General features: G+C 35.0%; 1 protein-coding gene across 1 annotated transcript; it reads left to right on the forward strand.

Annotated features, from left to right (window-relative positions):
- Positions 1-2891: 2891 nt before the first annotated feature.
- LOC131044489 (glutamate receptor 3.6) lies at positions 2892-8924 on the forward strand. Its single transcript, XM_057977819.2, has 7 exons — positions 2892-3446; positions 4175-4479; positions 4574-5566; positions 5664-5944; positions 7280-7311; positions 7443-7849; positions 8116-8924. Exons 1-7 carry the CDS (start codon positions 3191-3193, stop codon positions 8713-8715), a joined length of 2874 nt encoding a protein of 957 aa, XP_057833802.2. The 5' UTR covers positions 2892-3190; the 3' UTR covers positions 8716-8924.
- The last annotated feature ends 6801 nt before the right edge of the window (positions 8925-15725 follow it).

Genomic DNA, 15725 nt, shown 5'->3' on the forward strand with positions numbered 1-15725 from the left:
AAATACTCTTTATTCTTAAATAAACTCATAAATCAGTTAATAAATCTAATTCATTCCACTTTTCCATCCATAGCTTCATTTGATCATTCCATTTAGATCGTAATAAACATGAAATTTCTATAAAAGATAAAGATTCTTCATTCAATAAATCGATAAAGTAGTATCTCAATCATACAAGTTGCCATAAGTTCAATAATAAATAATACAAAGTAAAGGGTGAGATGTGTCCGTTGATCTGCAACCCAAGCTATCGCCAATGCAATATTTAGCATGAAGATGAGAACAAGATTCAGGCCTACCTCAAGAAACGTGATCCAGGTCTATTATGATCCTTGATAACTTCAAATTGTTAGCAATATGTCCAAATTCCAATGCTTTCCTTCTCAGCGCCTTCTATCTCATGAGCTCTCTATTCCTAGTCCTTATCCTTTCTATATTCAAAAAAATTTCTCTGATAATAACAAAGCAACTAACACTCATTCAAGAGCCTAACCCCTAAGTTCGACACTAAATCGGAGATGATCATCGTCGATCTTTTATGACTTGCTCGTAAACACATCAAAATCTCCTCTATTCCATTCTCTCTAATCTCTTGTTGCTCTTCTCCTTTTTCTTCCCTTGAGCTTTCACTATTATTTATATTGTCCTCATTCTAAATTGGTTTCTATAATCTTGGCCATAACAACACCACTGATAATCATAAAACTCTCCTTTAGTTCTAATTGATTTACAACTCTAATGGTTGCATACCCATCGACAAAGCTTGTATCTATGGTTGACAGATTTGTTTACCTATGCTCCACTTCTTGACTTATCTAGAGTTTTAATTAACAACAAGAGCATGATAAACAGTCGGTTTACCTACCTCGTGGGTTATCTACCCTTGTTGACACGTGTCCCTATCCTTTGGCCATCGTCTGTTGTTCTCTACAGTCATGGAGTGCTTAAGTCGGCCACCTCCAACCGTGGATCGTGGGAGGAGATTGTTTGATTTCTCAGTTATCACCGCAGGAACTGTAGACTTTCCTACTGCCATCGTGAAATGGGGAGAAGTCTACGGTTTTCAAATTGCCATGGCACTACGTGCCAAGTCACTTTCCTTCCCCATCGGTCACGAGCCACCATGTGTTAGTCGTAATATAGTTTCAATTTCAAAACGTTTAGAACTCATGAAGGAATGTTTACATGTCATCCAAGCACTGCAAATATCATTTTTAACCATTAAGATCCTTATTACTAATCATCCACATCTAATTGTTCTCATCAACCTGTAGTTAGTGTTCAATACAAACACCAAGTGTTTTGATAATAATAATGATTCACTTATCTCGCGGTTTACTATTAGTCGATGAAAGGTTTTAACACTATTGACCTCCTCTTCTATAACCCATCGGGTAGCATGCAGAGCTTGAGTTTAGTCTCAAACACTTACGTGTTTGTCAAGTGCAGGTTTGTCGATATCGTTGTCAAGTCTCTGCCATGTTTCATCATGAGTCGTAGTGCCTAGGTCAACTAGCTTAATCGGCTTCTCTGCCATTTCACTCTTAGTCGACTTCTAACTATCCTTAGATTTCGACTCACCACCTTTCATTATATATATATATATATATATATATATATATATATATATATATATATATATATATATATATATAGACTAATTTATATATTACATGTTCATATCAAAGGAAGTCTAACATAAAAAGTCATTAGAAATAATATATATAATCTAAATTATATATATGTATAATCATAAATACATCATTTCGAATTGACGAGTTTATAAAATAAGAAAATATTCACTTTAAGCATAATTTAAAATAAATACACATAATACATAATCACCTTCGTTTTATATATATATATATATATATATATATATATATATATATATATATATATATATATATATATATATATATATATATATATATATATATATTATCAAGTCTCAACTATCGAACACATCAATTATTAATAAAATTACATTTGAATTCTCTTATGCTAGAGACATTAAATCATCCTTATAAAGAGTGTTAAATCATTAAATTACGTAAGTTTTCTTTCAAAATATCAAATTAATTTTCACCTTTACAAACAAAATAAATGTAACGCTTACCATTTACTCATAGCATTTCATTAATTAAAAATCATGCATCGATGAAATCACAATACAAACAATTTTAGGATAATGCATCGACGAAGTCACGATTGCAAAAACAACTTTTCTATTGTGGTGTGTGAGAGATTCCATCTATTCTAACGAAATACAAGAGCTAAGACAACTCTACCTGAACCCTGTTCTCGCCTTCATCATTGTTCACATGTTCCTGCATTCACTTGCACTCAATCGCTCATCAGTAATGACGATCCCAATTTATAATAAAAATTATTAATGATCTTTCAATTGTATATTAATTTCTTGTATTCAAGTTGGATGGAATGACACCTTCTTCTTTTTTCTTTTTCAAAAAATTTAGTAGTGCTTCACTGAAATTTTTATTTTCACCAAATAAATTATTTTTTAAAGAAAAAAATAATAGCTAAAAAACTATATTCAATTTTCTACAAATTCTATTAATACATATTTTTCAAATTGCATATAATAGCTAAAAAACTATATTCAATTTTCTACAAATTCTATTCATACATATTTTTCAAATTGCGTATAATAGCTAAAAACTATATTCAATTTTCTACAAATTCTATTCATACATATTTTTCAAATTGCGTATAATAGCTAAAAAATTATATTCAATTTTCTACAAATTCTATTCATACATGTTTTTCAAATTGGGTAGAGAGCCTATTCAAATCTTCATGTCAAGTTGTATTTCAACATTTTTATTGTTACTCCAAAATATAGTTTGACCCGTCATGATCTCCACTCGCCCCTCTTACCATGCTTTCAAAAGACGATATAGCCGGGCTTCTTGCAGTGTTCAATACTCTCGACATGTAGCGTTTCTCTGGGGTTTTTTGCACTTTTGACTGTTTGAATTTCCCCCATCGACGGAGTCAGTCAAGATTCTGTACTCTGAATAGATTGTTAAATAGCAGGCTCTAATTAATTTGAGTTTCATTGGATTAATCTGTACCCAACTGTAGAAATCGCTGATTTAATAATGAGTGGCTGAGAGACTCATTGATTTGTGTCTGGATGGTGGTGTAAAGCAGTTGCGGCTCATCAATGGGCTCCTCAATGACCACCATTTTCATCTGCATCTACTTTCTTTGCTGCTGCTGTTGCTGTTCAAGAGCACAAAATTTAACGGTAAACATAGGCGTTATATATCAGCTGGATGTGTTCGGTAAGGGCGTCAAGCCGGCCTTTGAATTGGCGGTAGAAGATGCGAACAAAAATTTCGAGCAGCAAAATTCGAGTATTCGGCTGGTTCTTCATTTCAAGGATTCCGGGGGAGATCCGGTGCTCGCCGCTTCAGCCGGTACGAAAATTATTTGTTGATTATTCAGAGGAAGGGCAACTATTCAAAGAAACTAGTAGTGAAATTAATTCCATGTTGGATTATACACAGAAAGGGTAAATTTCTTAATAAAGTAGCAGTGAAATTAATTTCATGTTGGATTATTCAGAGAAAGGGCAAATATTCAAAGAAATTACTAGTGAAATTAATTTCATGTTTGATTATTCAGATAAATGGCAAATATTCAAAGAAATTACTAGTGAAATTAATTTCATGTTGGATTATTCAGAGTAAGGGCAAATTTCCTAAGAAATTAGCAGTGAAATTGTTTTAGTAGAGGAGAGAAAGGGCAAATATTCAAAGAAAGTAGCAGTGAAATTAGTTTAATGTTGGATTATTCAGAGTAAGGGCAAATTTCCTAAGAAATTAGCAGTGAAATTGTTTTAGTAGAGGAGAGAAAGGGCAAATATTCAAAGAAAGTAGCAGTGAAATTAGTTTAATGTTGGATTATTCAGAGTAAGGGCAAATTTCCTAAGAAATTAGCAGTGAAATTGTTTTAGTAGAGGAGAGAAAGGGCAAATATTCAAAGAAAGTAGCAGTGAAATTAGTTTAATGTTGGATTATTCAGAGAAAGGGCAAATATTCAAAGAAAGTAGCAGTGAAATTGGTTTAATGTAGGTTTTCTCAGAGAATTGGCAGATATTCGAAGAAAGTAGCAGTGAAATTAATTTAGTAGTGGATTTGTGCAGGGGCGGAGCTGTTGCAGAGCGGAGCGGTGGCGATAATTGGGCCGCAGACGTCTCAGGAGGCGGGGTTCGTAGCGCAGATGTGTGTTGCAGCGCAGGTGCCCATGCTGTCCTTCTCTGCAACCGATCCGCTGTTGTCTTACCAGCGCTTCCCTTACTTTATACGGCTGCCCCACAGCGACGCTGTGCAAATGAAGGCCATCGCCGCTGTAGTGGATAACTTCGAGTGGAGGCAAGTTGTGGCTCTGTACGCCGACAATGACTTAGGCTCTGGCGTGCTCTCGCCTCTCAGCGAAGCCCTAGTCAAGGTATTTAACTTAAGAAGTGTGTTGAGGTTATTATCCATAAATCCTATGCTTTAACCATCATAGATGATTTCTAACTTCAAATGCATTTCTACAGGTGGGATCCGAAATTAGCTACCGATGCCCCATTCCCATCAACGCCACCAGGGATTACATTAGAGCGGAGCTTTACAAACTCATGACAATGCAGACCAGGGTTTTTGTTGTCCATGTGTCCTTTGAGCTGGGGCAGACTATTTTCTCCGTGGCGACAGATATTAGAATGATGGGCGCAGATTATGTGTGGATTATCACAGACGGGTTCAGTTCTCTTGTGGATACCCTGAAGCCCTCTGATCTCGACTCCATAAAGGGCATGAAGGGCGCCTTGGCGACTCGGGCACTTATTAAAAACTCCTCTGATATTTTCCCCAAGCGGTGGAAAGAAAAATTCATAGCTGAATTTACCCCCAAGGACAAAGTTGCGAAGATAAACATGTTCGCGTATTATGCGTACGATTCTGTGTCCATAATTGCTAGGGCTCTGCAGCAGTTAAATGTAACCCGCTTCGAATTCTCGCCGGTGCCGCGGAGCCCGAGGACGGAGCTCACGGGCAATAAAATTTTCGCGCAGGGAGAGCGTTTAATGCAGCTGCTTTTGCAGATGAATTACAAGGGCTTGAGCGGGCAGCTCAGAGCGACATCGACACCGGGTGAACTCTCTGATTCCCCGTATGAAATTCTTAATGTGGTGGGAGGATCAGGGGCCTACGCGTACCCTACGGTTCGGTTATGGAAAAATGGGTCTGGGATTGGGAATTTATCAGGCCTGGAAAACGTCACTTGGCCCGGCGGATCCAAAAATGTGCCCCGCGGGTGGGCAGCACCTGTTGACACCACCGAGGAGCTAAAGATCGCTGTTCCTGTAAGACGCGGTTTTGATCAATTCGTCGTGACAAGCCATGACAGTGATCCTAAGATCACTGGGGGTTTCGTCATCGACGTTTTTGAGGAGGTCGTCAAAGGGCTGCCTTATGCACTGTCTTACAAATTTTTTCCCGTGGGAGTTAGCAATTTCACCCGAGTCTACGATGACCTTGTTCACACGAAGGTTTCTATCTCCTTTTCGTTTGTTGCTTTGAGTTTTTTCTTATGTCTAGGCTTTGTTTATGCTCGGGATTCCTGACGTGATGATGTGTTTTTACCAGGAGTTTGATGGAATAGTGGGCGATGTTACAATTCTGGCAAACCGAAGCAATTTCGTAGATTTCACGCAGCCGTATTCAGAATCCGGGTTAGTGATGGTGGTGCCGGTCCGGAAAGTCGATACCAGCAACGCTTGGGCGTTTCTGCGGCCTTTCACTCCAGGCATGTGGATTGCAACGGGCTCGTTCTTTCTCTTTACTGGAATCGTTGTGTGGGTGCTTGAACATAAGCGGAACACCACCTTCAGGGGAATCCCCAGGCGCCAAATTGTTACCATGCTCTGGTAATTTATAAGAAAGTAAACAGTCACAGGTTTTCTTATTTGTGACCAGTTTGTTGAATTAACAGTCACATGTTATCTGGTAAATCTCACTATACTTGATTCAATTGCTCAATAGCGAACACTTGCAGGCTGTTTTTTATTTTGAACCAATTTTTTAATGAATAGAAAAATTTGTCTGATAATCTTGCTATATTTGATTCAATTGACTTTTTCATTATGTACAGTCACAATTTATTGAAAGTAGTAAACAGTCAATACATTAGTTTTTATTTTTTAAAGAATCACAACTTGTTAAGTAATTTTACCAAACCTAACCCAGGTGTATTTAGTTTGGAACGTTCTCGTCATATGAGAACGGTTACAACTCACTTGCTGTGTTAGCTTTTCCAACTCAATCTGATCCAGTATGTAAAACACTAATCTCCATGCACGAAATTATTAATATGGTCTGGTAATTTCGAATTCAGTTGTGAATGATGTTGATTATATATATTTTTCTATCAATATTTTGGATAATATTTAATGATTTATTATCAGGAAGAGAAGAGATATTGGATTCTAGGATAGTTATAAGAGACAAGGAGGAAGAAGTGATAGGAGAAACAAAAATAAGCACAAAATAAGAGTTAAAAACAGGATTGAGTAAACAGTTATATATTTTTCAATCAATTTTTTAGATCACATTCAATGGTTCATTATCAGAAAGAGAAGAGATGCATCAAATTATAAAATCAGTCTTAAAAGAAGAGGTAAAAGGAAGAATTGATGGTAGAAAAAGATAAAAGTTAAAAAAAGGTTAACAAAATAGTTACATGTTATTTTTATTTAAGACAACATTTCTTACAGTCACATTTTATTTGATAATTTTATTATACTTGAATTCAATTGTCTGAAAATAAACATTTAATAAATTATTTTTTATTTAAAAGTTAAAACCTTTGTCTGATAATGAAGAGTAATCGTTCATCTGATAATTTTGCTATGCTTAATCCAGTTGCTTGAAAATAAAGTCACAATTTATCTGGTAATAACTTCATCATACTGAATTCAATTGTTTAAAAATAAAGTCACAATTTATCTGATAATTTCATCACTCTGAATTCAATTGCTTCATATTATTTTTATCTGGTAACTTCATCATACTGAATTCAATTGCGTCATATTATTTTTTAAATCTGGTAATTTCATCATACTGAATTCATGTTTAAAATGCTTACTATTTATATGGAACATTCTTGTCAAATTATTTAATAAACAATTACAAGTTCATCAGCTGCTTGAGCTGTTTCAACTCATTAGAAAGGAAAATACTAATCCTGCTCTTGGATTCTGCAGGTTTTCGTTCTCTACATTGTTTTTCTTGCAGAGTAAGTGCCTCCACTTCCAGATTTTAGATTTCTCGTAGAAAAAGGAAAGATTTTTCATAATCTTAGGTATTTAACAGGTGGAGGATTGTTAATCCTTTGAAGGAAGTCTCTTACTCTTGGGTTTCTAACAGGGGAAAGGATTGTAAGCAGTTTGGCTCGAGGAGTGGTGATCGTATGGCTGTTTGTGGTGCTGATATTAACGTCCAGCTACACGGCCAGCCTCACATCAATCCTCACTGTACAGCAGATGAAACCAATCGTTACAGACGTGCAATTTCTGTTAAACAGTAGAGCGCATGTGGGTTACCAGCGAGGGTCCTTCGTAGGACATTATCTGCAAGAGCAGCTGGGATTTCGGCAAGACCAGCTGCATGAATATAACTCTCCCCAGGAGTACGCACAAGCACTCTCCAAAGACCCCAAAGATGGCGGAGTGGCTGCTATATTTGATGAGATTCCTTACATTCGCATATTTTTATCCAGTCAATGCGGATTTACCATTGCTGGCCCTGTCTACAGAACGGGAGGTCTCGGCTTTGTAAGTTCTGTTTGATTTATTTTTTGTCCTAAAGCATATAGTAATGTTGTTCTGGGATTTAATGATTTCTGCTTAGATGTTATAATCAGAGTAGTCTTCCATTAAAAGCTACTCATGATCTGTACTTTCTCTCTAGTCTCTACCGATTGCTTTATTGTTCAACATTTATATATTTTTAAACTGGTCTCAATAATTCAAACCCCAATGACCTACAATTTGATTCCTTTTCTCCTTGAATCACCATGATTTTAAATTTACTGCTTCAGGTATTTCAGAAGGGGTCTCCACTGGTATCAGAGATATCAAGGTCAGTATTGGAACTTTCGGAGAGTGCAGAAATGCAGAGATTACAGAACAAATGGTTCAACATGACAGAATGCACAAAGCCCGGGGCACAAGTGGATTCCAACAGGCTGAGCATGCAGAGCTTCTGGGGTCTTTACCTAATCACAGGAACAGCATCTATAGTGGCACTGCTCTTGTTTCTGGGGCGTCTGATATACAACTACACTCGACATAACCCTGCTCCTGAAGGTCCATCCATCTCAGCCCATGTTAAGAGCTTCGTCAATTACATGGACCAGGTGGAGTCCTACTTCACAAGGATGAGCAGGAGCTCTCTTCCTGGTTCTAATGGTAATAATAATGATTACAGCTCCAACAGCAGGCCAATGAGCCCTTTTCCTGCCACAGGAAGTCCCATGAGCCCTTTTCCTGCCGGGGAAAGTCCAATGAGCCTCACTGTCAGTGACACCGCAGGAAGGCCATCTTCTGCCTCGTGGGTATCCATAGATTTGGACTCTGAGATAGAAGATGAACAAGTCAATGAAAATTCTCATCACTATGACAGGGATGGATCATTGTAAATTGTGATGTCTTTTTCGTATCTCTGGTTACATGACTTAAATATTCCATATGGCTGGTAGTTGTAAAATCAATCCACAGAATATGGAAGTTGCATAGAAAATAGCAAAAGATAATATCAAAAAAGGGCTGGGTACGATCACTTTCTTGGAACAAGATTAAAATAGAAAACAATAGCCTAATAATAGTTGTCGCTGTTAATTAGTTAATATTTTTATGATGTATTTAAAAATTATTTTTTATTTTTTATTTTTAATCTTATAAAATTGATAAAACAATATAATATATTGGTTAATTTAAATATCAAATATCTATATTTAATGATTATATTATATGTCTTAAACAAATCACTTGAGCATCCTACTTTGGCTACTTAAAATTAATTATACATCTGTGTTCAAGTCACAACTATTGGGGTCTCGTATAGTTGGGCCTTCTTACTGAACATTAAGAAGTTTCCTGGATATCATTAAAGAAAAAAAATAAAATTTAATCAAAGATATTATTAAAGAAGGTTCATTTATATATGTATATAACAAACACACACAAAGTAAATTGCAGTTTCAATTGTATCTTGAAAAATGTTACAAAAGCTTCTTCAATATGATAGTCGAATTAAACTTAACTTTATTAAGATAAGAGAATGTTCAATTTATGGCATCTAGGCTAGCAGAAATGACATTGTGACCAATGGTAATTCATAATGCTCAAATTTGTTGCTTTAAAGTGCCTATGTAAAAAGGTGTAATGGGAGGACCAGAAGATAAAAGCATTCCTAGGATTCAATTAGAAATTGGTTAATGGGAATAAACTACTCAAGGAATGAGCAAACTTGTAACACATCATAGATGAAAAGTACCAAGAGTTGATCATGGTAAAACAAAAATTAGTTGAAAATAACAAAATGAAGATAAATATTTAAAGAGTGCTAAAAAGAAAACATACATTGCAAATTAAAGAGCTCCAATTAGCAATCACAAGCATGGAGATAAGAGAATCATTTAAGAGACCAATTTGAGGAGGCCAAATCTTAGGCACAAGCAGTGAAAGGATTGTCAAACACATGATGGTAAACAAATTTGTGATTGCAATGTTTTGTTGACATCAACATGACTCACTCAATGTGCATCAAGAAATATTTGTGACAATTGGAGAAATCACAATTAAACAAACAATTTTTCTTTGTGTTTGTGAGGAGCAACTCCCTTATGAGATGAGAGTTTTTGGAATTTTGTGTACTTTTAATTAGATAGTATGAAGGGGACACAAAAACATAAAATAAATAGGAACATGGAGGAAACCTTAACAAAGTTTAACCTTAAGCTCACACCAACATTAAGAAAAATGAAAATTTAACCATTTATTACTTTCCACAAAAGACACAAGAAAGGAATGAAAAAACACATTTCCATACTAGACTTACAAATTGTGAAAAAATTATAAAGATCGAAAACGAGACATAAAGTTTGATTAACCATTCAAAATACTTTTCCAAAATTGAACATAAAGTTTTCATTATTTTCCAACACATAAAATAAAGAGAACCAATGAAGATAGATTTTAAATCGAACATAAGAGAGACCTTAAATTTCAAGAAGGAATTAAAGACAACATGTTCTATTAAGTCCTTCTTCTTTCCTTCAAAAATAGGTTCAAAATATATAGGAAAATTCTATACAACCTCTTGTGTGCTTTTCCAAAAAGTAGTTTCAACCACAACCCCAAGTTATGTAGAAACCTGTTTACAATGAAATAATTTTACATTTTATAAGAAAAGGTTGTTCATTTTCTTGTACAATTGCTTTATTTTTCCCATTGAGTATTACAAAATAATTAAAATAATATTAAAAGCCCTCTAGTGATTGTACGTTATTTAAATAATTACCTTGCAAACTTTAATAAATTTAACTTTATAATTAAATATTAAGCCTTTTCATAAATTTGTTGGATGTTACAAATTGTCATCATATTATGTCAAACAATTTGTATATGTTGATTAAAGTTGTGCATTATTTTGAAACATCTGGTGAAACATTTTATGAACATGTTTTTTTTATATTTATTCTAAAGACTTCAAATAGTTCACTTTCTGATTTCATGTAAATCATCTTGTAATTTCATAATTTTTTCCTATGAAATCAAACCTAGGCCTCTAGGCTTGTCATATACCTCTCTAATTCTTTTTCACAATCATCTAGATTTATAGAATCACCAATTTCTTTGAGCTCACCATCCAACCAGCCAAAATTTGATTTCCATTAGAATTTTCTTATCACAATCTTTGATTTCCATTAGAATTTTCTCATCCCAAACTTTGAGCTTCTTGTCATCTAGATCAAGAATGATTTTAAATTAAATGATGGTAAGATTGAAGTTTTTTTTTATTAGTAAAAGTTATATTTATATTAATAGATATATCAAAAGATTACATGTGAGATACAGAATGTGTTGCAACACATCCCATGCCTGCAACACCAGAACCAACACTCTTTATAGCATCACATTCGAATACTACTCCTATACTTGGCATCTACATGGATCTAGACTGGCTACAAACACTATCCCTTAAACAAGATAACAAGAAACCCAAGCCATATAATAAAAAATCCCCTTCTAAGATTCAAGCTCCTCCTATTGATTGTATGATACCTCCTTTTGCATTCCACGACTTACCCAATAGTCCTATTTCCTAAAATATGGTTTATTTTTCTTCTTTTGCATTGTGTCCCCTTCTTGCTCTTGTATTTCTCCTTCTCTTTCTCTCAGGTATTCTTTTATCCTTCTCTACCCATTCTGCACTTCTTCTATTCTGACCTCATAATCATCATCAGCGCCCCACACCAAGAAAGGTCATAGATGGAGTGTAACTTGTCCAGCATGGATCCATTCACCTTTAATGTTGATGAGTCCCTCTTCAGGTCTTGCCATGGCTAAAAAAGAATTTAGTCCCTCCTTCCATTCTTATTTCATGCATTCTCTCATCAACCATTTAGCATCCTCCTTTGTGCCAAGCTCAAGGCACCAAGCTAGAAAGATGGATGCAATATTAGCATTAGTTTGAAATCTGAAAAATGATTTCATATATGCATCCCGTAAAAAAACATCCACCATTCTTAGGAACCCGGGGTCATCTATTTTGAATACATGTCTAATCCTTTCCTCTGAGATCACTCCTTTGAATGCACCTTATTTCTTGGCAGCCCCCAAAGAGAAGTTGGCCTCCATTTTCCTGCACCCAAACAAGCATTCTTCTACTCGTTGTGTCTTCCAATGTTGCTAAAGCCTACACCCACGAATTCTACCTAAGAAAGATAGTAGAGATCACCTACTACTTATATGTTTGAATCCTCGTGACTTCTGCTTGAGAATGACAACAGAGAAACTTATAATGCCTTATCCTCTATGCACAATCTTCAACACTTTCAAATTCAAAGCACATAATGTGGGGAATCTGTGGTTTGTAAGTGTGGCAACGTCCTTGCATTCTTTTGCGAACTCCCTTCAACCTGTCACTTCCCTTACCCTATCACATACTCATGTTTGATTTCAAAGGGGACCTGTATCACATCAACCCACCGAGTTGGTTGATCATTGGTGAGAGAGAAAACCCAATTCGATTCCCTGTTCGCCAAAACATTACCATCTCTTCTAATATGCGATCATTTGAAATTTCAGAATCTTTGCAACTACCTTCTGATTAATTTAATCCATTTGTTTAACTTCCAATTTTAAGCCTCCCCCACCATAATTTCTTGGACAATGATTTGAGAGTCTCCCTCTAAACGCAATTCTGCAGGGTAAAAGCACAAACCTATGTCACACTTTCATAAAGGAACCGACCAACACAACTAAAACTGTTTAACTTCGACCACATAAAAGTGACATTTCTAAATTGAATTTTGAAATGATGTAAACTGATCAAATGTAGAAATATTAATGAAATTTATGTCTATTATTTTTTTAAAAAAATTGGAAAAAAATTGATATTTTTTTTATAAATTCAAAGATAGATTTTCATTGCTGAAAAATGCTAAAAATCAGGGGTTCTAGTCGGTGTCACCAAAACAAATGAAAACGAACTTATTTTTTCTGATTTTTTTTTCCAAATAGAGAACATATATATGCAGTGTTAAAAAATAATAATTTAAGTTTGATGTATATTTTTCTCATTATAATATTATGAAGTCCAACATAGCTAAATTTGAAAGTTTTCATTCGGCGTCACCTTTTGACTACTAAATTTATCATTAACCAAAAAAAAAAAACCCTTTTCGAGAAGATTCTCTCATATAGTGAAAAAAAAAAATTATTATTTTTATTATCATTTTATTTTATTTTTTTAATTTCTAATCAACCTCTTTTTTAACTTTAAAAGCTACTCGCAATGTTTAATTAAGAAAAAATTTTAAAAAATTATATGACCAAATTCGTGATTTCAAGCTCTGCAAAAGGTTTGTTTTTTTTTTTGTTAAAAAAATTGTCTGATGAAAAATAGGGCAAACGTTCAAATTTGTTGAAATGTAGAGTTTTGACATTTTGGTGCCACATGACATGACACCTCGGCTAGTTCGGACGAACTGAGTCCAACTGAACTATTTGGTGCCGAGATTGGTCCCCCACTCGACCAAGGGACAAAAGGTGGTTTTTTTGTGTTTTTTTTTTGTCTTATTTACAAAATCAATCGACTAGGTGATTAGGGTTAATTTGAAGGCCATTTGGACGTATTTTTGTTGATGACTTTTAAAAGGTATTTATTTATTCAATTTAATATTTTTTATATTAATGTTCATTTAATTAAATATAAATAATATTTTAATATTTATATTACGTGTGTAATTTGATGTAAAAATATTAAATTGGATAAAAGTGACAACATTGAGTTTTTACCCATTTTTTCTTTTAAATAATGTTAAAAAATTTGTCTACATGTCTGTTTGTTTTTCCTTTCTAGTTTAATTAGGCTCACATCTTTATTTCATTTTGGGGTTAATTAACTTGTTTGAAGTGTCTTGTGCCTTTGGCATGCTTTGTGTTTAGATAGAACCCTAAAGATGATAACAAAAGTATCTGAACTACCCTCGTCTTCCATTAGGCATTGGGTGTAAGAGAAATTGTTATCTGTTTTTTTAGGTAGAAGGGTCTGCCCTCCCAAGAAGCCCATAAGGTCGAGAGAGAGGGGAACGACCCAAGTGGCACTTCTTCAACCTGCTATATAAATTAATACGTTAGGCGAAAGCCGCAACGACTTGGTGAAGTTGGCCTATCTGATGGTTCCCTCAGTATCCACACTTGTGTGAGATGCGTAAAAATCCTCTTTATGAGGATTGGGATAGATTCTTAAGTGGATCACCACCACATTGATAGGCACCAAGGACTACCAAAGTTCCCCCACTAGACACCTTAGAGTAGTGGCCCACCCTTTTTTGACCGAACATCGCGATAATTTCAATGCAAGGGGATAGCTGGTTTTCCCCCCAAGATACTCACCATAAGGCTCCTGTGAGATGAGGCAGAAATCCTCAGCTTAGCATAGGCTACTTGTAGCTTTTTGAGGAGAGGGTGATAGGGTCATCCTTCCAGTCCCATAGGCCCCTAGTTGTCCTCTCACGAAAAAGGCAAAATTAGTTAATACACCCCTCAAGATGTCCCTACACTTGAGCTGACGGAGATCTAGGTTGTGGGCTAAAGTTACCGACATGAGAACATTGACCTTAGGATGAGAAAGTGTTTGATGTGTTTTCGATTGTGTTTAGACCCGTGGAAATTGGGCTAAATTTGGCCTATGAACATACACATTTACTGTATATGTGTGTGTGTGTGTGTGTATGTATGTGAATGTACATGTGTGTGTATGTGTGTATGTATGTATGTGTGAGTATGTGTGTATGTATGTGTGCTCATATATGTGTGAGTTTATTTGTATGGTGTGTGTGTATGTATGTGTGTGTGTATGTGTGTACATGTATGTGTGTATGTGTGAGTATATGTGGATGAGTATGTGTATGCATATATATATGTATGTGTATGTGTGTATGTGTATGTGTGAGTATGTGTGTGTACATGTGTGTATGTTTGTATGTGCACATGTGTGTATGTGTGTATGTATACATGTGTATGTATGTATGTGTGTGTGTGTGTATATGTGTATGTGTATATATGTGTGTGTATATGTATATGTATGTGTGTATATGTATATATGTGTATGTGTAAATGTACATGTGTATGTGTATGTATATGTATATGTATATGTATGTGTATGTGTACATATGTAATATGTATGTATGTGTGTTCATTCTATACGTATGTATGTGTAGCTGTACGTATATGTGTATATGTATGTGTATGTGTATATGCACGTATGTACATATGTATGTGTATGTGTATGCATACATGTGTGTATGTATGCATGTGTATGTGTATGTGTATGTGTATGTGTGTGTGTGTGTATGTGTGTGTGTGTATGTGTATGTGTATGTGTATGTGTATGTGTATGTGGATGCATGCATGTGTGTATGTATGTATGTATGTGTATTTATGTGTATGCGTATGCATGCATGTGTGTATGTATGCATGTGTATGTGTATGCATACATGTGTATGTGTATGTGTGTATGTATGTGCGTCTATGTAATATGTATGGTTCTCATACAATGTATGGACTCATTAGATTAGTTAAGTGGACCATTCATTATCAGTTAACAAGAGAGTCATTATGAGATAAGTATATTAGTTAAGTGGACCATTCATGTTCATTTTGTACGCAGACTTGACAAGTAGAATAACTTAAACATGTATGCATATTTAAAGCTAGGTCCAATTGACTAGACATATATGTGCATGTAGGCATGTGTATTTAGGGGTCTGCAGATTTGGATTGCTTCTCAATAGAAATTTGTCCAATGGGCAATAAAAGGACTAGATTACGGAAGTATGATCGAATAAAAGAGACAAAAAAGGGATACAACACCTGCTCAAGAACAAATTCTCATTGACAATGAAGTGGTCCCAATTCA

This window comes from Cryptomeria japonica, chromosome 9 (genome assembly GCF_030272615.1).
Source record: "Cryptomeria japonica chromosome 9, Sugi_1.0, whole genome shotgun sequence".
Lineage (NCBI taxonomy): Eukaryota > Viridiplantae > Streptophyta > Pinopsida > Cupressales > Cupressaceae > Cryptomeria > Cryptomeria japonica.

What these genes read in the sequence shown, in the direction of transcription:
- LOC131044489 (XM_057977819.2), top strand. Translation starts at nt 3,191, where the DNA reads ATGGGCTCCTCAATGACCACCATTTTCATCTGCATCTACTTTCTTTGC. An exon ending in ATGACCTTGTTCACACGAAG is followed by an intron (nt 5,567 to 5,663) that starts GTTTCTATCTCC and finishes TGTTTTTACCAG; the next exon opens with GAGTTTGATGGAATAGTGGG. An exon ending in GAACGGGAGGTCTCGGCTTT is followed by an intron (nt 7,850 to 8,115) that starts GTAAGTTCTGTT and finishes TTACTGCTTCAG; the next exon opens with GTATTTCAGAAGGGGTCTCC.